The 22,476-nt window shown below is 46.1% G+C and overlaps 1 protein-coding gene across 2 annotated transcripts; it reads right to left on the bottom strand.

Annotated features, from left to right (window-relative positions):
• Positions 1–17,139: 17,139 nt before the first annotated feature.
• LOC125536041 (uncharacterized) lies at positions 17,140–21,254 on the bottom strand. 2 transcript variants are annotated; one of them, XM_048699128.2, is made up of 9 exons: positions 19,816–21,254; positions 19,501–19,574; positions 19,376–19,425; positions 19,150–19,228; positions 18,953–19,024; positions 18,713–18,790; positions 18,468–18,626; positions 17,819–18,031; positions 17,140–17,486 (listed from the first exon to the last, which is right to left on the bottom strand). In XM_048699128.2, the coding sequence occupies exons 1-8, from the start codon at positions 21,122–21,124 to the stop codon at positions 17,840–17,842; spliced, it is 2,013 nt and encodes a 670-aa protein (XP_048555085.2). In that variant the 5' UTR covers positions 21,125–21,254; the 3' UTR covers positions 17,140–17,486; positions 17,819–17,839. The 2 variants fall into 2 exon arrangements, with proteins under 2 accessions (XP_048555085.2, XP_048555086.2); XM_048699129.2 differs by having other exon boundaries at positions 18,953–19,021.
• Positions 21,255–22,476: the final 1,222 nt, after the last annotated feature.

The raw sequence follows: 22,476 nt of genomic DNA, 5'->3' as shown, positions 1-22,476 counted from the left end.
ACGATCTCAAAACAATAATGGGCTCTGCATTGCTCTTGTCAGTACCTCTCTCCCTTTTGCCTTGTAACGCCGTACTTAATTAATTGCTATTTGATTATGTATCATCTGTCTGCACCTGAGCTTCATTATCCTCTGTTTCTTCCAATATTATTTGATCTATATTTACTCTTTGCAAAATGTAGAATAATGGCAACGCTTATAAAGAATTTTCTTTGGGGAATTTATTGAATTATCCTTCCATCAACATGGAGAAGGGCTTTGTCCAGCCCGTGTTAACATGTAATGTAAGTTCATCCTTCTCAAGCCTTCATACTTTGTTCTAGTATAGATTAGGATAGGCATCATTTCCTCCACTGCTGTTTGCTTTGCTGTTTACATCTGATTGGATGTTTGCAACAACTACCAGTTTCAAATTGTAGTTTAAAAACATGTTCCTTATGTAGAACAGATCCATTTATTTGCTTATATAATTGTGAAACCTATTACGTGTCTCCTTGTTTCTCTTTCAGACTCGTATCTCTTACGCCAGGCAGAACTTTAGGGAATATAGTAAGCCAAACCATTTTGAGGACAGCGAGATGACCCCAAGGTCCTGTCTTGATGAAGACAGTGAGTTGAAGCTACTCACCAGTAGGTGTGAGACAACCTCTGTGCAGTCGCTGCCTCAATCAGTTCGACTTCTTCAGTCTCAACTTAAAGCGGAAAGGCTTGCTTCAGCTCAGCTCCGACTTGAAGTCAAAGATGCAATGAAGATGTCAGAGGACTGCCGTGCGCACCATCATGCCTTAAATCTAGTGTTGATGCATCTATCATTGACACAACTGAGGTCTACTCAGCTTCTTCAGTTCTTTGGGGGGGGCCGACCTGGCCAGGCCTAGTGCCTTCTGAAGTGCTCTCAGTTTTGTATATTCTTTTTTCGGCACGTTTATTTGCACTGGTGGCGAACTTTGATGCCCAGTGGATGTAATATGTGTGATAGCCATGATAGCCTAGCGTAAGTTGCTTGCTTATTTATTGCCTTGTTGTCTTGTTTATTTGTTTGCTTCTAGTCATTGCAGTTCTTTTTCCGCGGTTTGCTAGTGGCTATATTAACCTATTTCAAACTAGGCCACAATAACCATGGGCTAATATTTACTGTAGTGACACTGGGCCTCCTACAGGCCGTAGAAACAGTGGGCCTTCTACGGGTCCTAGAAACAATGGGCCTTCTACGGGCCGTATCATCAATGGGCCTTATACGGGAAGTATGATCGATGGCCAAACATGGGCCAATAACATGCCACATTATGGCCGTAAACGGGCTAGAGTTGGAATCGTCCGTTCATGGGCCGACCATAATGGGCCATCGTTAATAGGTCGTATTTGATGATGCATTGAAAACGGCCCAATGTATTAATGGACCACAAACGGGCCGACTGTAACCACGGGCTGAATTTGGCCCACAAGCAGAAAATGACAGTAACGGGCTGTAAGTAAACGAATGCTGGAAATGAGCCCAAGAATAAATGGGCTCTGAGAAGGCCGGAAGATAACATGGGCTGGAAACGGCCCAACGGAATAACGGGCCATTAATGGGTATAAAGTGATACACTGTTCATCATGGGCCAGTTTCACCACGGGCCGTTAATGGGTGTAAAGTGACACTGTTCATTACGGGACAGTTTCACCACGGGCCGTTAGTAGGCCAAGAGTTACATAGGGCCTCATATGGGCCGAAAGACGTCATGGGCCATACATGGGCCAGAAGTGGAAACGGGCTGGAATCATATTGGATGGCCCAGATGACGCTACTGGGCCTAATTCGGATAGGGCCTAACGGGCCTTGGGTTAGCAGGCTGTAAATGGGCTATATTCGAATAGGCCGTTAACAGGCTTTCCATGGGCCGGCCCGCCAGCTTTTGACCAAGTCAAATGGGCCGGCCTTTACACAGGAATGGGCCTCTGTTGGGCCGTGCCACGTGTCGAAGTATCATAGGCGCCTATCTGACCCACTGACGAGCTGACACGTGTTTCGTCCGGCCAATAAGAATTTTACACGTGGAAATTTCCCATTGGTCGGGGCTGTTAACGGGTTATCGGATCCAAAACCCGACCCGATAGCTTAACGGCGTTCCGTTACGGTGGATGCCACGTGTCGGTCACCCTTGACGAAAGCACTTCTGTGACGTGCGATTTATCGTCATGGAAGTGGACACTTCCGTGATGATAATTTTGGTAATGTCATGGAACACTTCTACGACAGCACAGGTATGACTATCTTAATTCTGTCATAAATTTGTCATGGATGTACATGCATGACAAAAAAAAGCGACCTACTGTGACAATCACATATCATCACGGAAGTGTATTTTTTGTAGTGTTACGAACCCAGTCCGTATAGTTGCTACCATCGTCTTTCAGCTTGGTTTTCTCTAGGAACGCGTTGAAGTTGAGGGCAACATTAGCGTGGGCCATTGGATCTACAAGATAGATTTGTAAAGACAATTTTAGACTAAGTTCATGATAATTAAATTCATCTAATCAAATTATTTAATGAACTCCCACTCAGATAAAACATCCCTCTGGTCATCTAAGTGATTCATGATCCAAATCGACTAGGCCGTGTCCAATCATCACATGAGACGGACTAGTTGGTGAACATCTCCATGTTGATCATATCTACTATATGACTCATGTTCAACCTTTCGGTCTCTCGTGTTCCGAGGCCATGTCTGTACATGCTAGGCTCGTCAAGTCAACCTAAGTGTTTCGCGTGTGTAAATCTGACTTACACCCGTTGTATGCGTACGTTAGAGTCTATCACACCCGATCATCACCTGGTGCTTCAAAACAACGATCCTTCGCAACGGTGCACACTTAGGGGGAACACATTCTTGAAATTCTTAGTGAGGGATCATCTTATTTATGCTACCGTTGTTCTAAGCAAATAAGATGCAAACATGATAAACATCACATGCAATTCATAAAGTGACATGATATGGCCAATATCATCTTGCGCCTTTGATCTCCATCTTCGAGACGCGGCATGATCACCATCGTCACCGGCATGACACCATGATCTCCATCATCATGATCTCTATCATCGTGTCTCCATGAAGTTGTCTCGCCAACTATTACTTCTACTACTATGGCTAACGGTTAGCAACAAAGTAAAGTAATTACATGACGTTTATGTTGACTCGCAGGTCATAAATAAATTAAGACAACTCCTATGGCTCCTGCCGGTTGTCATACTCATCGACATGCAAGTCGTGATTCCTATTACAAGAACATGATCAATCTCATACATCACATATATATAATTCATCGCATCCTTTTGGCCATATCACATCACATAACATACCTTGCAAAAACAAGTTAGACATCCTCTAATTGTTGTTTGCATTGTTTACATGGCTGCTATGGGTTTCTAGCAAGAACGTTTCTTACCTACGCAAAAGCCACAACGGTGATATGCCAATTGCTATTTACCCTTCATAAGGACCCTCTTCATCGAATCCGATCCGACTAAAGTGGGAGAGACAGACACCTGCTAGCCACCTTATGCAACAAGTGCATGTCAGTCGGTGGAACCTGTCTCACGTAAGTGTACGTGTAAGGTCGGTTCGGGTCGCTTCATCCCACAATGCCACCGAACCAAGATAAGACTAGTAACGGTAAGCAAATTGAACAAATCAACGCCCACAACTACTTGTGTTCTACTCGTGCATAGAATCTATGCATAGACCTAGCTCTGATACCACTATTGGGGAACGTAGTAGTAAATCAAAAAAATTCCTACGAGTCACCAAGATCAATCTAGGAGATGCTAGCAACGAGTGAGAGGGAGAGCATCTTCATACCCTTGAAGATCGCTAACCGGAAGCATTACAAGGAACGCGGATGATGGAGTCGTACTCGCGGCGATTCAAATCGCGGAAGATCCGATCTAGCGCCGAACGGACGGCGCCTTCGTGTTCAACACACGTACAGCACGGGGACATCTCCTCCTTCTTGATCCAGCAAGGGGGAAGGAGAAGTTGGGGAAGAGCTCCGGCAGCATGACGGCGTGGTGGTGGAGCTTGCAGTTCTCCGGCAGGGCTTCGCCAAGCTCAACGGAGGAGGAGGGGGTGTTGGAGAGGGGGAGGGTTGCGCCTTGGGAAGGGTGCTGCTGCCCTCCCACCTCCCCTCTATTCATACGGTGAAGGGGGAAGGGGGCCGGACCCCTTAGATCCCATCTAGGGGGGCGGACAAGGGGGGACTTGCCCCCCAAGTTGGGTGGGGGGCGCCCCCACCCCCTAGGGTTTGCAACCCTAGGCGCCTCAGGCCCCTAGGGGGGCGCACCAGCCCACTACGGGCTGGTTCCCCCCTTGTTCAGCCCACTTGGCCCACCAGGGAAGGTGGCCCCACCCGGTGGACCCCCGGACACCTTCCGGTGGTCCCGGTACAATACCGATAACCCCCAAAATTGTTCCGACGACTGAAACTGGACTTCCCATATGTAATTCTTCACCTCCGGATCATTCCGGAACTCCTCGTGACGTCCGGGATCTCATCCAGGACTCCAAACAGCATTTGGTAATCACATACAATTTCCCATAACAACTCTAGCGTCACCGAACCTTAAGTGTGTAGACCCTACGGGTTCGGGAACCATGTAGACATGACCGAGACACCTCTCCGGCCAATAACCAACAGCGGGATCTGGATACGCATGTTGTCTCCCACATGTTCCACGATGATCTCATCGGATGAACCACGATGTCAGGGATGCAATCAATCCCGGATGCAATTCCCTTTGTCCATCGATATGTTACTTGCCCGAGATTCGATCGTCGGTATCCCAATACCTTGTTCAATCTCGTTACCGGCAAGTCTCTTTACACGTTCCGTAATGCACGATCCCGTGACTAACTCCTTAGTCACATTGAGCTCATTATGATGATGCATATACCGAGTGGGCCCAGAGATACCTCTCCATCATACGGAGTGACAAATCCTAGTCTCGATTCGTGCCAACCCAACAGACACTTTTGGAGATACCTGTAGTGCACCTTTATAGTCACCCAGTTACGTTGTGACGTTTGATACACCCAAAGCATTCCTACGGCACCCGGGAGTTGCACAATCTCATGGTCTAAGGAAATGATACTTGATATTAGAAAAGCTTTAGCGAACAAACTACACGATCTTGTGCTATGCTTAGGATTGGGTCTTGTCCATCACATCATTCTCCTAATGATGTGATCCCGTTATCACCGACATCCAATGTCCATGGTCAGGAAACCATAACCATCTATTGATCAACGAGCTAGTCAACTAGAGGCTCACTAGGGACATGTTGTGGTCTACGTATGCACACATGTATTACAGTCTCCGGTTAATACAATTATAGCATGAACAATAGACAATTATCATGAACAAGGAAATATAATAATAACCATTTTATTATTGCCTCTAGGGCATATTTTCAACAACCAGGAGGTGGCGCTCCCCCCCCCCAAGGGGAGTCCGAATAGGACTAGGGGAGGGGGCGTGGCCCCCCTTTCCCTCTCCCTCTCCCTCCCCTTCCTTCTTCCCCCTTCCACCAAGTGGAATCCTACTAGGACTTGGAGTCCTAGTAGGACTCCTCTTTCTGGAGCGCCCTACAGGGGCCGCCCGACCGGCCTCCCCCTCTCCTCCTTTATATACGGAGGCAGGGGGCACCCTAGAACACACAAGATCAATTGTCTTAGCCGTGTGCGGTGCCCCCTTCCACAGTTACACAACTCGGTCATGTTGTCGTAGTGCTTAGGCGAAGCCCTGCGCCGGTAACTTCATCATCACCGTCACCACGCCGTCGCGCTGACAAAACTCTCCCTCGCCCTCAACTGGATCAAGAGCTCGAGGGTCGTCATCGTGCTGAACGTGTGTTGAACATGGAGGTGTCGTACGTTCGGTACTTGGATCGGTTGGATCGTGAAGACGTTCGACTACATCAACCGCGTTACTAAACGCTTCCTCTTTCGGTCTACGAGGGTACGTGGACACACTCTCCCCTCTCATTGCTATGCATCTCCTAGATAGATCTTGCGTGATCGTAGGAATTTTTTTTACGTTCCCCAACATATATAGTGGACTGCTTCTTCTGCTCCAGATGGAGGTTACATTTGGTGGTATGCAGCAGATGAAGTGTATGGCATAGCCTGCCTTCCGGACATCATCGGAGCTACGAAGCATACAATGGGGGTAGAGGGCCGGTGACGAAAGACAAGTAGAAGTTGCGCGAGAAGTTGTTGCTTGAATGAGTTCGGGCACACACTATGAATTGTAATTTCTACTCCCTCCGTTCCTAAATATAAGTTTTTGGAGAGATTCCACTATGAACCACATACGGATGTATGTAGATGCATTTTAGAGTGTAGATTCATCCATTTTGCTCCGTATGTAGTCCATAGTGAAATCTCTACAAAGACTTATATTTAGGAACGGAGGGAGTAGTTCTCTGGAAACATATGCAATCAAATAGAAAAATAACATTTTTTATGTTGGCCTGAAACAAATTTATGTTATATTGCACCGACACCATAGGAAGTACACATGCCACCATTGGATCGTCCGTATGCTAGATGGCACAAAAGCTTACCTTATATGCCATATTTTATTTTATGTAAACAATTTCAGATTCTATTGGATGCATGTATTAGTTTCTTTGGAAACAAATTTCAAACCAACACTACATTAGCAATATTTTGGGACTAAATTTTCATGCTTCAACCACCATAAAACTTTGTTTCAAAGTACAACCATACATGCTTCATATCACAAAGCGAATCATGATACTACTTGAAAAAATGTTACAGAATTATAAGAAGCATGATCCATAGTGTTGGAAGCATGTTTATCATGTCATGCAATAAGTATCAACTGGAAGCATCGTCTCTACACAGAAACTCACATGATTATAGGAACCTGATCTGGAGAGAACCATGCAATGAGAGACACGGGAGTGGAGGGCACACACACCCTGCCCTTATGAACATCTTCGAGAGACTGAGCCGGCATATCATCTTGAGATTTACGAAGTCACCGTAGGTGCCTCGTCGTCGACGGGACGTCCCCTCCCACTGAAAGCGCATCGCCGGAAATTCTAAAATACGCGCGAGTGGAGGGCACGCACACCCTACCCCTATGAACACCTTTGAGAGACTGAGTCGGCATATCATCTTGAGATTTACGAAGTCACCGTAAGTGCCTCGTCGTCGACGGGACGTCTCCTGCCACTGAAAACGTATCGCCGGAAATTCTGAAATAAATCTAGAAATAATGAAATAAATCCAGAAATAATGCGAGCATCAGGATTTGAACTCTCGTGGGTTGGGGATACCATTGTCCACATAACCATCTCAATCACAGGTTGGTTCCCGATGTAATTTTACTTTATGGAAACAGTTAGCTGCTCCGACCTAGCCCACTCCATCGTACTACTAGTAAAAAACGTGCGAGCTATTTTATTATCACTCGACGACGTTCCTATCTCGCCATTGCGGAGGCGGCGGCAGTGACGACACCGGAGGGACGATGAGGAGGCAGCGGCAGCGACGACGTCGGAGGGACGAGGAGGAGGCGATGGCTACCTCTCTCGCGCGTGGAGTATTTCCCTTTCCCTCTCGCATGCGGCGGCGATCTGGAGGCGACGTGGGCTCTACAAAGGTTCGGCGCAAGCTCGGCAGCGACAACGGACTTCTCCTACGCCCCTCTCCACAAGCGGCGGCCCTCCCGCCGGTAAGAAATCTCTCCTCCTATTATTCCTCTCTCATTCTCCATGAATTTCTGAATTTCTAGGTCAGTGTTATTGGTTTATGGCAGGGGGGAGCAGGGGAAGAGGAAGAGAGACCAATGAATGAAATGAAAGAAATATGGGGAGCTTGTGTAGTACCTGCAGGGGAGGGGGTTATGGTGGGCTTGTTCAGTTAATCCCTTCTCCAAGGAGATTGGAGGTGCTTGAAGGGGATTGGGGAGGATTCTGACTTACAAGGGATTTAATCCTTCACAAACCCCTTCAATCCCCCTCAAATCAAATGCCGGAGCGGAGAGGTGGCGGGGGAGGCCATGTGAATTCAGTATCAAACTGTGGAGTAGGATGAACAACACTACAGCATCAAACTTCGATTCTGTTGAGATCAATTTTTGTTTCTCATGGGGCATGTGAATACTCTCTGTGATTTTGATTTTCTGTAAAATTTGCCGTCAAAAAATTGCACGAATTTGCAACCTTGTAGCTATAAATGATGCTTCTCAATTAACTGAATGTTAGTAATGTTGTACATAAAGAACCAGTCTGTACCTAGGTGACAGTACTAATTCTCTATGAATTTGTTAATGGAAATACGTACAAACTTACGAGCTTCAAATCAGAGCGGAATTTTGTTTACACGAAATTTAGTTTTCTGCTATTCTTAAGATAAGATTCGAAGTGATGACACCAGCTTTGTGTTTTGTGAATTTATTAGGCAAATGAGGATTGAAATTCTGCCAAGAAATCTCAGAGCAGAAGATGTATGCAAGGGACTTGGAGACGAGGCAATGCTGCGCAGACAAGAAAATGGCAAGTACATTGTACTTGTTAGGAATAAGCAACTTGTATTCCCATGAGGCCATAGGCCGATATATATATACATGTACAGGTGTGGAACATATGCAGGAAACCCCTTATACAACGGGATAAATACAAAGGGGTACATGACTTATATTATAACTCTAACACCCCCCCTCAAACTCATGGTGGATGAACAACACTGAGTTTGGAGAGATAAAAGCCATGTTGTGCTCTAGTCTGAGCCTTCGTCAGGAAATCCGCCAACTGTAACTCGGAAGGCACATACTGAAGAGCAATAACCTGATCCTGCACAGCAGCGCGCACATAGAACGCATCAACACCAATATGCTTGGTGAGCTCATGCTTCACAGGATCACGTGCAATGCTGATAGCACCTATACTGTCAGATAAAAGCAGAGTCGGTGTAGTGACAGAAACACCAACATCCTAAAGTAACCACCGTAACCAAGTCACCTCTGCCATCAAAAGAGCCATTGCTCGCAACTCAGCCTCGGCACTCGAACGGGAAACTGCAAGATGTTTCTTCGTCTTCCAGGCAATGAGAGAACCACCAAGAAAAACACAGTAAGCAGAAAGTGAACGGCGATCGGAAGGATCACTAGCCCACGTAGCATCCGAATAGGCCTGGAGCTGTAAAGAACTGGAGCGAGGAAAGAATAGACGGTGAGAGATCGTGCCTTGAAGATATCGAAGAACACGAAGGAGATGACTATAGTGAACCGAGGTGGGGGCAGAGACAAACTGACTCAGAATATGAACCGGATAAGAGATGTCCGGACGAGTGACAGCTAGATAGACAAGACTGCCAACAAGATGACGATAACGCGTCGGATCAGGGAGAGGATCACCATCAGTAGCACGGAGGTGAACATTGAGCTCCATAGGAGTCTCAACAACGCGCTCGTCAGTAAGAGCAGCACGAGCAAGAAGATCCTGGATATACTTTTCCTGGGAGATAAAAAAGCCATCAGAGGTAGAAGAGACTTCAATCCCAAGAAAGTAGCGAAGAGGTCCAAGATCAGACATAAGAAACTGCTCACTAAGACGGGCCTTTACAAAGGCAATATACTCGGGGTCATCCCCCGTGATGATCATGTCATCAACATAAAGAAGAAGAAGAGTCCGTCCACGAGGAGAAAGGTGAATAAACAATGCTGGATCATGAGCACTGGCTAAAAAACCAGCAGCAGTGATCACAGAGGCAAAGCGCTCAAACCAGGCGCGGGGGGCTTGCTTAAGGCCATAGAGAGAGCGACGAAGACGACATACCATGCCATCAGGAACAGAATACCCAGGTGGTGGCTGCATGTACACCTCCTCACGCAGCTCACCATTAAGAAAGGCATTCTTAACATCAAGCTGAGATATAGACCAGTGGCGTGCAGAGGCAACGGCAAGAAGTGTACAAACAGTGGTCATATGAGCCACAGGAGCAAAAGTCTCATCATAATCACGACCATGCTCCTGCTGAAAACCACGAGCCACAAGACGAGCTTTGTGACGCTCAAGAGAACTATCAGAGCGAGTCTTAACCTTGTAGACCCACTTACAAGTGATCGGACAGACTCCGGGAGGAAGAGAAACAAGATCCCAGGTACCAGTGCGTTCAAGAGCAGCAATCTCCTCTGCCATCGCAAACTGCCATTCAGGATGAACAACAGCCTGACGGTAAGAAGTCGGCTCAAGAACAGCAGCACCAGCGGTGGGAAATCCAAAGCGATCAACAGGCGGACGAGGACGAGAATGCAAGCCATAAGTAGGCTGAGAGGAAGATGACGACCCATCCACAGAGGCATCAACTGGTCGTGGACGACGAGTGTAATGCTGAGGAAAAGATGGAATAATAGAAGGAGGAATCGGCAAGGTAGAATCAGGGGGTGGCAACGAAGAAGTCACCGGAGATGAAGGTGTAGAATCCGGGGACAGGCTGGGAGAGGAGACCGGGGAGGAAGTCACCGGAGATGAAGGTGGAGAACCCGGTGACATGCGAGGCGAGAAGACCGGGGATGATGGTGGCTGCAAATCAACTAGATGTGGAGAAGGAGAGGAAGTGGAACGGAGAGGTACAGTCTCGGCGGGAGTGATAGGTGAGTCAGGAAAAGTGAGGAAAGAGATATCCTGCACTGAAAAAGTCGAGGAAGATGGGCGTGGGTAGAAGGGACGAGACTCTTCAAAAGTCACATCTCGAGAGATACGCATCCGACGACCAATAGGATCCCAACAACGATAGCCCTTATGCTCATCACTATAGCCTAAGAAGACACACTCAACAGACTGAGCGGTCAGTTTGGTGCGTTCGCGAGGGGCAAGAAGAACATAGCAAACACAACCAAACGAGCGAAGCATCGAATAATCGGGAGAACGATCAAAAAGTCGCTCGAAAGGAACACCACCCTGTAGAGCAGCGGAAGGCTGTATATTGATAAGATAGGTGGATGTGGAGACGGCCTCAGCCCAAAAATGAGGCGGGAGAGAGGCAGCAATCATCAATGCACGAGCCGTCTCAAGAAGATGTCGATGCTTTCGCTCAGCCACACCATTCTGAGCATGAGCACCAGGACAAGAGAATTGAGAGAGAGTCCCGTGCTCAGCAAGAACACCACGCAACATCTTAGAGATATACTCGCCAGCGGAGTCAGCACGAAAAACACGAATGGGTGAAGAGAACTGAGTATGAACCATGGCAGCAAAACGCTTATAAATAGACAACACCTCAGAACGAGAAGTCATGAAATAAAGCCATGTGTAACGAGAGAAATCATCTATGAAAATAATATAGTATTTATGACCACCTTTCGAAGCGAAAGGGGCCGGACCCCATACATCAGAATGGACTAAATCGAAAGGACGCTTAGACACTGACTCACTATGTGAATATGGTAACTGAATCTGCTTGCCAAGATGACAACCCTGACACTCTAAAGAGACATCTCTTGAGACAGACCCCAGAAGGCCTCGACGAACTAAAGAAGACAACCGAGAACCACACAGATGACCAAGTCGATGATGCCACTGCTGGAAGGAACCAGTGACGGAGGCGACAGAAGCGGAAGAACTGGCGATGGTGGTGGCAGCAGAAGGAACATGAAGCCAGTCCAACTCCCAAAGACCCTGAGAATCACGGCGGCAAGGGCCAGCCCCAACCAGAGTGTGCGTGTGACGGTCCTGGACAGAACAAGAGTCAACGTCAAGGATAACGCGACAACCAGAATCCGTAAGTTGACCAGCAGAAAACAAATTCATGGTAAGTCGAGGAACATGAGCAACATCAGGAACAGAATAAGAAGGAGTAGTAAGATTGCCTCTACTAGCAACAGAAAGTGGAGTACCATCAGCAGTGAAGACATGAATAGGAGAATCCAGTGATCGAAGAGAGGACAAAGTGGAAGAATGAGAAGACATATGAAAAGAAGCTCCAGAGTCCAGAACCCAGGGGGATGTACCTGACTGTGTAGAGGGTGATTGCTCAGTGCAGGAAGCATCAGTCACAGAACCGGCAGTACCCGTTGAGGAAGAACCTGAAGCCGCGAGCAGACGCTTAAGTCTCAGAATATCCTGCTCAGTCAAAGCAATGGCTGAAGCTGTCGAGGTAGATGATGAAGTCCCGGAAGATGATGATCGAGCCTTGCGCAGGTGTTTCTTCTTCGTGTAGCACTGAGACTCAAGATGACCATCATTGTTGCAATAGGCGCAATGTGGACGGGGGCGACCTGAGCCTCCAGAAGGAGTGGGAAAGAGCGGCGGAGCACTCGAGCGAGAAGGGGTCGGTGGAGCAAGTGGTGTAGGAGCACGAGTAGCGAGCACAGAGGGAACCTCCAGCAAACCAGCACCACGTAAGCGAGTCTCCTCAGCACGAATCTCAGAAAGCGCCTCCATGAGAGAAATACGGCCACGAGCAAACAACTGAGCATGCCGGGGCTCAAACTCCTTACGGAGCCGAGACAAGTACTCATAGACGCGATGAAACTCCAAATTGGCCTGGACAGCCTGGCAACAGGGGCAGGTACGACACCCAGCACTACGAAGAGAATCAAGCTGGCGCCAGATAGCAGAACTCTGTGCATAGAAGTCATCAACAGTAGAGTCACCCGGCTGAAGAGCATGCTCCTGACGGATCACAGAGAGGTATAAGGCATCACCAGAGGGCTGATAGCGCTCACGAAGACGGGTCCACATCTCAAAGACAGTAGAAAGACCCAGAAATTCAGAAGCAAACTGAGGCAGAACACTAGCAGTGAGAACAGCTGCAGCACGAGCATCATCATCAAGCCACTGGGTGTAAACAGACAGAGCACCATGATACGTCTGAAGAGCCTCCTCATAAGCCAAAACCCTCTCATCATAAGCACGATCAGCAGCCTCATCAGTAACCTTAGCCGCATCCTTGGCGGCCTGATTAGCGTCCGTAGGAAGAACCGATGGAGTTGGCGGAGTAGGGGCCACCGGAGGAACTGGACGTGGCGGACAGCAGACCTCGCCAGAAAGAACACCCCAAAGACGGATGCCACGCATGTGAATGCGCATGAAGCCAGTAAACTCGGTGTAGTTAGTACCATCAAAGATCACCGGACAGCGAGGGACAGCAACATAGCCCGATGCAGCAGACATTTTTTTTAGCAGAGATCGATCAAGGGGCAGCTGGCAGTCGGCGGCTGAAGAACCGCAGGGGCAAGGGCCGGCGGGAGCTGCGTTGATTGGGGCCGGGAGCAGGAGATCAGGCCGGCTGGGATCTGTGTCGATTGGGCCTGCGTCGATTGGGGCCGGCTGGGATCGATCCTGCCACTGCGAGCGAGACGAGGACGGTCGGGCCGGCTGGGGAGCGAGGCCGGCTGGAGATCGATCCGATCGGGAGAACGAGGAGCGGGACGAGGACCGGCTGGAGATCGAGGAGCGGGACGAGGACGATCGGGCCGGCTGGGGAGCGATCCGATCGGGAGATCGAGGAGCTGGACGAGATCGATCTGATCGGGAGACTCCGGGAGATCGAGAGGGGCTTCGATCGGGAACAAGATAAGCCAGAAGAGATCAATAGCACGAGTTGCAGCGTGCAAAAAATTGACCTAGCTCTAATACCATGTTAGGAATAAGCAACTTGTATTCCCATGAGGCCATAGGCCGATATATATATACATGTACAGGTGTGGAACATATGCAGGAAACCCCTTATACAACGGGATAAATACAAAGGAGTACATGACTTATATTATAACTCTAACAGTACTCACGGTTAGGCACACAAGAATATATAGTCACCATAAGCTGGATGAACAAATATACCTTGTTAATTAGTTTTTGATCCTTCAAACATGGCCAGCGGCCTAGCCATTCGAGCTCCATGACTCGTAGTCCGCCTTGATGTATTTAGGTACCACTTAAGCATAATGAAACCAGTTGCTCGTAATATGATTAAGGCATGTGATTAATCTGTTTGGCTGAATTTATTCAGAGGGGAAATCATCAAGGTTGCGAGCAGATGTCTAAATGATCTGTTTCCATTGCACACATATATCAATTAGCAATGCAAATTAGCGACCGTTTCAAATTTATATTTCTATTTTCTTTTGCAATCTGCAAGGAACTCAAAGATAGTTTTACATTTTCTCACGTGCATTCTAGTCCATAAATTGTTTGGGCAATACAGAACGGAAGAATATGTACAAGTTTGCGGTACAAACTTCAGTGTCTCTTGTACCTTGTGAATTAACTGAATGCTGAATTTCTGAAGTTAATAAATAGCTAGCTCTCTCCTCGCAAAACAAAAGGAACTAGCTAGCTCTCGTATGAACATATATTGAGATCTTCCGGCGATGAGGCTTTTGAGGTTTTCCGTTTAAATTAAGGGTGCAATCCTTTCTTCTAGTCAATTACCTAGTGTTAATGTCTTATCTTGTGTGTACAACATGTTATTCTCTGTTCAGGTAACTGCACGATCAATGTTAAATATTCAGTACGCTATATGAAATAAAAAATAAAAAAGCATGCTATATGATTAATTTAATTTTCTTGTTCCGTGCAGTTTGGAGCAATTCGTGGTTACTACCAGTCTCGAGTTAGATTTATTTCAATTGCAATGAGGTACACATACACTGGACCCTTCCTGGCTGTCTGTCTAAGTTGTTTTTGTTGAAGTAGCATAAACCTAACTTTTGATAGTAAAGATGTGTTTCCACCCAATTCATACAGTAAGCCACGATAGTTACTTGGTACCAGTCATCAACTAGTCAATCTCAATCTTACCTTAATAGAGAATTGCTATTGATTTGTATTGGCTTAAGTACTGAGGACATAAATTTCCCTTTTACCCCTAATAGTGGTGGATTTGCTCCTTCCGGGGAGGCCTATATTTGGCTAACTGTCTATAGGCTAGAGAAGTAGTGGCAATCAGTGAATATTTTTATTCTTATGCCTTATCTGAATATAGCTTTAGAAATTCTTAACATGGAATACATAATATACTTTATGTGTATGTTGTTAATTCTTATTTTTTTAATTTTCTATTTGTTAAATGTTGGCAAGCAGAGTATATACTTGAGGTGAGGTTATCCTGAATTTGAATTTGGGTGTACATGATCCTACTAGCTTCTAATTCTACCGAGCTATATATATGATTGTGTGTTTGCTCTCACACATTTATTCAAGGGATCATTATGACAAATGATGCTCAATTCTAGGTTGCTGGTAATGCATTTTCACACCATCCGTATGCTTGTGCTTTACCCCCATTGGGTAATCAATATGATAAAGGAGCATTAATCCGTGGATTTCGTTTTGATTTTGACAGGAACTTGTATCCAATCCTGCTATTCCCAACTGGTGTGTTTATAGGTTGCAGTGTTAGTGGTGGTCTCCTCCTGATGGAGCTCTGTATATGCCCTTCTTGTTTAGCTCAAAATCTTTTCTCTCCTAAGGTCTTGTCAGAATCTTTCTTTTTTCTTAAGAAGCATGCTATCAATGGACAACAGATGTTGCAGCACCGAAAAGTTGGTGACCATGCTTGGGTGTTTCAGAGCACATATGAAAAACATTTATTTTTTACTTTCATGGATTGCACAATTCATTCATTCATGAAAAAAGAGATGATTGTCCCCTAAAAAAAGAGAATGAGGTAGACACTTCATGGATTGCACAATTTCTAGTATGGCTGGACAATCATGATTTCATTCATCTTCTGTCATTACCTACTTTGTAGACACTTTTGCAAATGAGGCAAATTTCTTATTGCTTCATGGAGTTTGTTTATTATCATGTTAGTATTCTGTGTAATGAAACATCCCATATTTTTTTACTGCCACATATATCTAAAAAAACCACAGCCCATCTGTGTTCTATAAACGTTGGTGTGGTCTTTCTTATGTGCACCAAGAATTCTGTCATTAACATAAGGTATTTTACATCGGCACTGCAAACTGTTGATGTATCTAAAAACCATAGTTTGCAATCGGTGTTGCTTGCACTGAGAATTCTTACATTTGCACGAGGTATTTTACACTGGCGTTGTGAACTCATTGACGATTAGCATTCATCAACTAAGCACACCTCGATGTACGCAGCCGGTATATCCACGGGTCTTTAGAACGGAGTGTATCCAGTGTTTCTTCTCCGTGCCTATCACATGTCACAGCTGTGTGAGGGATGTCGTCGGCCGCGTATTGGGTGATGGTGCTGTTGATCTGCCGCCGGCTACTCTTTTCCGCCGGAGGAAGCACGTTACGCGAGCATGCAATGGTCATAGGGTAGCACAGGAAGATCAATTCATACAGGATCCGCTGCTGCTTACTACTCATGGAAACATCCGACCTTATGGTCAACTCGTCCGTCTATCTTTCTGATCTCATTCGTTTCCGATTGCATAAAAAGTCATGAGATCAAAAAAAAGATGCTATTTATCTGGATAGTTTAACAAACTTTTAAACAGAACATGATCCCATAGGAGATTTGTTCGTTAATCATAAATAATTGCTGGACAAGTTCTCATAGTGCAACTCAATAGCACGTCTGCACATTGTAGTTAAGGCTTACGTGGCCACACTTTGGTTTTCTTACGGTCCAATAAAAGGTGCGCACACAATTGACCACACCGTAAGTTTACACCGTCAACCTTTTGATTTTACGGTGGCTGTGGCTGTGGCGCGTGGGTTCCTTTTTTTCAGGCCGTAATCTTACCCCACATGTTTTCCTTTCTTACGATCTACAACCTGGCCGTGGGAGATGAGGTGGGGTATGTTTCTCGATCTGTCCAAGTGCCCCATTGTCTGGGCAGAACTATCTGGGATTGGTGTCCTAGTGCAGGTGGGCAAAAAAAATCACAATGTGATAGTGCAGCCTTAGTTTGTTGTCTAAAATTGTTTACAGGAAAGCCTGGTTGGTTCTGTATGTGTAGTTTCTGTCTTGCAGCTAAGTTGTAGCCATACTCACAGGATAGGTTTTTCATTCCCTTGGCTCAGACGTAATCTGAAGTCGGAGTACTTAGTAAAGCCAAAAGAAACACCATTATTATTGCCTCAGCTACTACAAGTATTCCATTCCAGGAATAGAACCACAAGAGGAAATCACACAGGCAGTAAAGAACCACACCACAATTGTTATCAAACTTGTCTGCAGTCAAGCACGCGATACATAATATAAACATCACCAATACGATTCAACAGCTAGGTAGGGTACTATAATAAGGCAGTCCAGTATTAAGCCAGTACACATACACCGCACTGGAAGGGAGGATGGTCTTGCTCATCTACTACATAAATACATATATTAGAGGCTCCAGTGGCGGCGTCATCAGGCCTCTTCGATGAGCAGCTTAATTAAGATCTACTGTAGCTGCTGGCCAGTTCATGAGACTTCTTCACCTTGCCTTGACTATTGGAAAGAGAAATCATATATCTCCCAACGGTAGGATGGAAGAGGTCCCCTGTTACCACAAGCATAGCCATGATTACTACTGGTTTCCAAAGAATTTCTAGGAAATAAACATTTCTCACAGTTCGGACCATCAGCAATGACACTCTAGACCATAAGCAACAGTGTCAAACTATGAGAGGATTTACATAGTGTTTACAATATGTAACCATCTTTAAATTTCAAGTTTGAAACACACAAGGGTTCTGCATATGCAACAAGCGCAGAATTACTAGCAAGAATAACTATCTTGAAGAAGTAATCTTAATGAAAGGTTCACTCCATGTCTATACTGTCTAAAAGAGGACAATGCCAGCAAACACAGGTTTTCAGTACTGCTTTTACCTCGCTAGGTGTTGGATGACACTACGAAGGAGAAGGTGAATGCTCCCAAGATGCAACAGGCAGCTCCAGAATATTGGGAGGCTTCTCCCATTGGTGTTGGTACTTGCCATAGCCTGTGTGTGCGCCATAGGCAAATGAGTTGGGGGCAGTAAGTTGCTGTGGATACCAATGGTAGCTGGCTCCACTGCTATTGTTGAAGGATGGCTGGGGTACCTGAAATCATAGGCAACAGTTGATAGTAAGATGATGGAAAAACAGACACCTAGGCAACAAATCAAAAAGTAGCACATCACGGCATAGCAGAAATAGATAATTTCATCTTTGTTGCTTATTATATTCCAATGAACTCAAATAATGAATATAACAGTTTAGTTGCTTTTAGGCTTACTGATTACATACTTTTAAACTTGGTGCCCATAGTTCTTTTTTTCCCCTCTTTTTACTTTCAAAACACATAATACAAAATTGCACAGAACATGTCAACTTGGGCCCATCAACCATAACAGCACATGTGAGAGAGTTACTACCAAGAAAATGTATCTTGCGAGTAATTTTTAACACGTGAAGATGGTCCGTTCCAGGGCTATAGATCTACAGGTCAATAGAGGAGACAGCAGAATATCATAATAAGCTTCACCAATGTTTTTACCTCATGAGGTCCAAACTCACTGCTATAAGTGAAAAGCCGTTTTAATGGTGGTAGCTGCAGCCACAGTGGCTGGTTGTTGTGACGACCATGTACAGGGGCAAACGATGCATAACCAGGGCCACATGGTCCATCTGGCTTGTTGAAGTATTGCCGCGCTGGCTGGAATGGTACATTCTAATTAATCTTTCTTGATGATGATAAGAAAATAGACAACTGTGAAACAGGGTATATGGAATACGACATACCAGATTGTTTTGGGGCCACAATGACTGCCCAGGGGGATAGCATGGCGCATCCCACTTTTTGAAGCACTGCTGTTGTGTCTGTAAATGGTGCATTCTAATTAATCTTGCTGAACGATTAAGGGAATATAGATTGGAAACAGGGCATATGGGATTGCCAACTATTGATGCATGGCAAAGCGAACAACAGCACAAGGACGAAATTCACAAAAGCAAATTCACACGGATCTCGGCCAAATATACCTTACGCTCTTTCTTCCGCTCTAGCTCATGCTCTATCTCCCGCTCTAGCTCCAGCACCTTCTCGTCAAGCTGCTGCTCGCATCGCCAATAAAGGAGAAAGTGAGAGAGAGAAATCGGATGAGCCACTGATAATAAATAGAACACAAATTAGACTGCCATCGCGGAACCTTCCGCAGATTGTTTTCAATAGGATGGACCTGGGAAATATGATCGTTCTGCATAATACTCCCAACAGCATTTCGTGCACGCTTGTTTTTCTGAGCCCATTCCCAAGGCCTGATGAACAGAAAGTCAATTAGGCAAGAGATCAGGTAAAACTAATTGGCGAATAGCCATCAAATTATAAAATGAATTGATCTAAGTCGGATCATAAGTGCCCAGGCCTCAGGAGAAGAGAGATTCCGAAGAGAATAAGAAGCTTGCCTTTGGATTTTGCTCCTTGGTTCACAGGAATTGAGCTCACCCACACAGATCTATGCACAGAAGAGATGGCAAGTTACTTGGCGGAAATTCTTTCTTTGAAATAAAAAGTGATGCAAAATACTTGCTGAGGAGTTGCTTGGCTGATTTGCAGAGCTGCTAGCCTCTTCTGGGATCTTGCGACACGCTGAGACTTCAGTGCCTACACAAACCACTAAATTCATAAGCAACACCATACTCACAATCCTGGGTTTCTTAGGGAACCGGCAAATATGCAGAAAACACACAAAGCAGTATGCAGGCATAAGGCAGCCATCAAGTGGCTCCAAACAGCCACCAGGTTAATTTGCCAAGGCAGTCACAAGAAGAACATAATAACTAAGTAGATAAGGACTGTAAGCATTGCATAGGCATGGCGAACAATAAGAGCAGCTAACAGTTACCTGGAGTCATATCCAGATGGCGGGATAATGTACAGGCAAAGAAAGGATGTTGAGGGTCATAGCGAAGTTCGTAATAAAAATCATCCGGAAGATAATACTTTCCAATTGCTTTCACTGCCTTGTTTCCCAGGTCAACGTCTGCCACCCATCCATCGTGAATACTAGGTTTCAGCACAGATTTGATATAAAGAATATCGTCACCATCCGGGCTCAGGATGGGGAAAGCTGAGTAGAGGTTCCCCAATGTCATGTCCAGCCCGGGCAACAAAGACTCGTCAACCAAGATGTCAGCGACATCAGCAGCGCATGTCTGGCGCCAACAGTTAGATGAAAATGTCCGAGTCCATGTGACAGCTCTCCAGGCACCCCCAAAGGACAGCTGCTTGGAATTCCAATCCTCTTTGCGCTCGAGCGACATGATCAAGTCCGAATCATAGACAATACCCTCCTTGTTGCTCTGGATTCCAGGAGCAAGATTCTCCATCTCAATAAATTTGAGCACGCCATCAACGCATGTGAGATCCCTAAACCACAAGAAAGATTCGTCCTCTAGTTTTATCTTTCTCTTTGCGGTGGTAGGCGGAATGGGACATTTTAGTTTGTATCTGTTCCCAGGCAACAGCTCCGGCAACGGGATGAAACTTACATGATCTTGACCCAAATCGCACATCAGCAGGCCGTGTGACAAATCAACCCACCCTAGCAAGCCTTCTCCAAGCGAGATCACCTTATCGGGTATAATCCTGTCGACCACAGGACATGGATTGGGCAGTGTCCTAGTGATCCAGGACTTTTTCTCGGACGAGTAGATCCAAAGGTGGTAGTCATCCGACGACGGCGCGAGGCAGAGAGCGGCCACGAGATAGTGGCTGCCGAGCTGCAGGATGCCGAACTCCCTGACCCCGCGCAGATCATCGCGGTCGTCATCACAATACTCGTCGGGAGAAGGAATACGGTCGAGCAACGGCGACTCACCAGCCTTGTACAGGAAATATTCAGATGCGTAGTGGCCGTTGAAGACGGCGCGGAAGAGGACGAAACGGCCCTCCGCGCCGACGCCGACCACGCGTGGCGAAACTGAGAACTCGGAATACGGGCGGTCTTGCAGATGAGGGGGACTGCAGCAGTGGATGGAGAAGATTGACAGCTGCGGTGGGTCGGCCATCCAGAAGGAGACCTTCATGGTAAAGCCATCCCTGGATATGACTGTGGCCGTGGTCTCGTTCGTGCTGTCGGTGAAGCGCGGTTTCCGGGAGAGGAGAATTGAGGCCAGCCGACGCCTACGGGAGGCGTTGGCGGCGTCGCCCATCACGACGGGACTTCCGATTTTGGTGGGGATTTTGGGGGATCTGTGGTGGCGTCGCGGGGCAGGAACGATTTGGGGATTAGGATTATATCTCTCTCTTCTCGCGACCCCGAGTCCTCCTAGGCAGCGTTTTATGCGCCACGAAACGGCCCATTATCTCGCACGCCGCTGCTGGATCGTAGTATGTGTTTTTTACGGGAACCCGTTCGCGCTCCTGGCGCTCGAAGACGACGCGAGTGGGCCGGCCCAGGAAACACGCACAGTAGCGAACGCAAATCTTTACTTATCTCTACTGTGTCTCGAAAAAAAAAACTTATCTCTACTCACACCCCTCAAAACTTCTAAAATAAAAACTTACACCCCTCAAAAAGAAAAAGAAAAATTTATCTCTACTTACGCCCGTGCATTGCAACAAGAGGATACATATTATGATGGTTCAAACACCGATACAAACAATATATGCATTTCCACCATTTTGTGTGTGAGCCCATTGGCCCTCGCTACTTTTTTTCTTCCGTGGGATCAACTCTTCAATTCCATCCACTATCCAATTATACACATAATAAAAAAAATCAACACTTGCAACCTATGTAATGACCAAACCATATTGCGCATTTACATTCTCACTAATGAACACCAAAAAACATCAGATATGTTCACATCAAAGAACTAACACCACTGCACTTGGTACATTAAACCTAAACGACTACTGAGACTAAACAGTTACACAATTAAAGTTACACAAGAAGGGAGTTTCATATTTCAGGCGTCACAAGAGTTGCTGCTTGTGCTTTGGCAGCTTGGCCTGAAGCTTGTCGAGCTTAACATTCAACTTCTGACAGTCAATAATGTGGCTGTGAGAAGAAAAAAATAATTTTATCATATGTGAACTTGCTCGCGCACGGCCAGGATAGTACGGTACCAGCGCATACACGCAGGTATGTGAAGCTCACCGTCGGACCAACCGCAGAGCAAACAGCCACGCCGGTAGGGCTTTGCTTGCACACAGCTGCCAACGGCTAGATGCTCATTACAGTTCTTAGACATTTCAGAATGAAATAAGGAAAACTGTTGGTCTAATAAGGGTGATATGAAGGCATGGAAATGTGAATATTAAATACCAGATGCAAGCAGTTTGTAGAGAAATTCTTTCTACACCAACGTTAGCAACCTTGCAAAATTGTGTTCTTTGCCCATTCAACCAGTCCTTCTAAAAATTGATATGTGGTTTTCTCACGTGGGGGTACCATCTTGAGACTGCAATGAAAGTGAAATGGATCACAAAATGCGTAAAACTCCTTTGGTGCACGGTGTCCACTGGTATGCTTATCCACGCCATATATCTGCATCTGGAT

Source organism: Triticum urartu, chromosome 2A (genome assembly GCF_056163025.1).
Source record: "Triticum urartu cultivar PI428250 chromosome 2A, HENAU_Tu73, whole genome shotgun sequence".
Lineage (NCBI taxonomy): Eukaryota > Viridiplantae > Streptophyta > Magnoliopsida > Poales > Poaceae > Triticum > Triticum urartu.
The sequence above is the reverse complement of the archived record's forward strand: the minus strand, read 5'-3'. Positions and strand labels throughout refer to the sequence as shown.

Coding starts and splice junctions, on each gene's coding strand:
- LOC125536041 (XM_048699128.2), bottom strand. CDS start 21,124: ATGGGCGACGCCGCCAACGCCTCCCGTAGGCGTCGGCTGGCCTCAATT. Junction 19,229..19,375: donor CCAAGGAGCAAAATCCAAAG/GCAAGCTTCTTA, acceptor TCTGTTCATCAG/GCCTTGGGAATGGGCTCAGA. Junction 18,791..18,952: donor AGCGGAAGAAAGAGCGTAAG/GTATATTTGGCC, acceptor CACCATTTACAG/ACACAACAGCAGTGCTTCAA.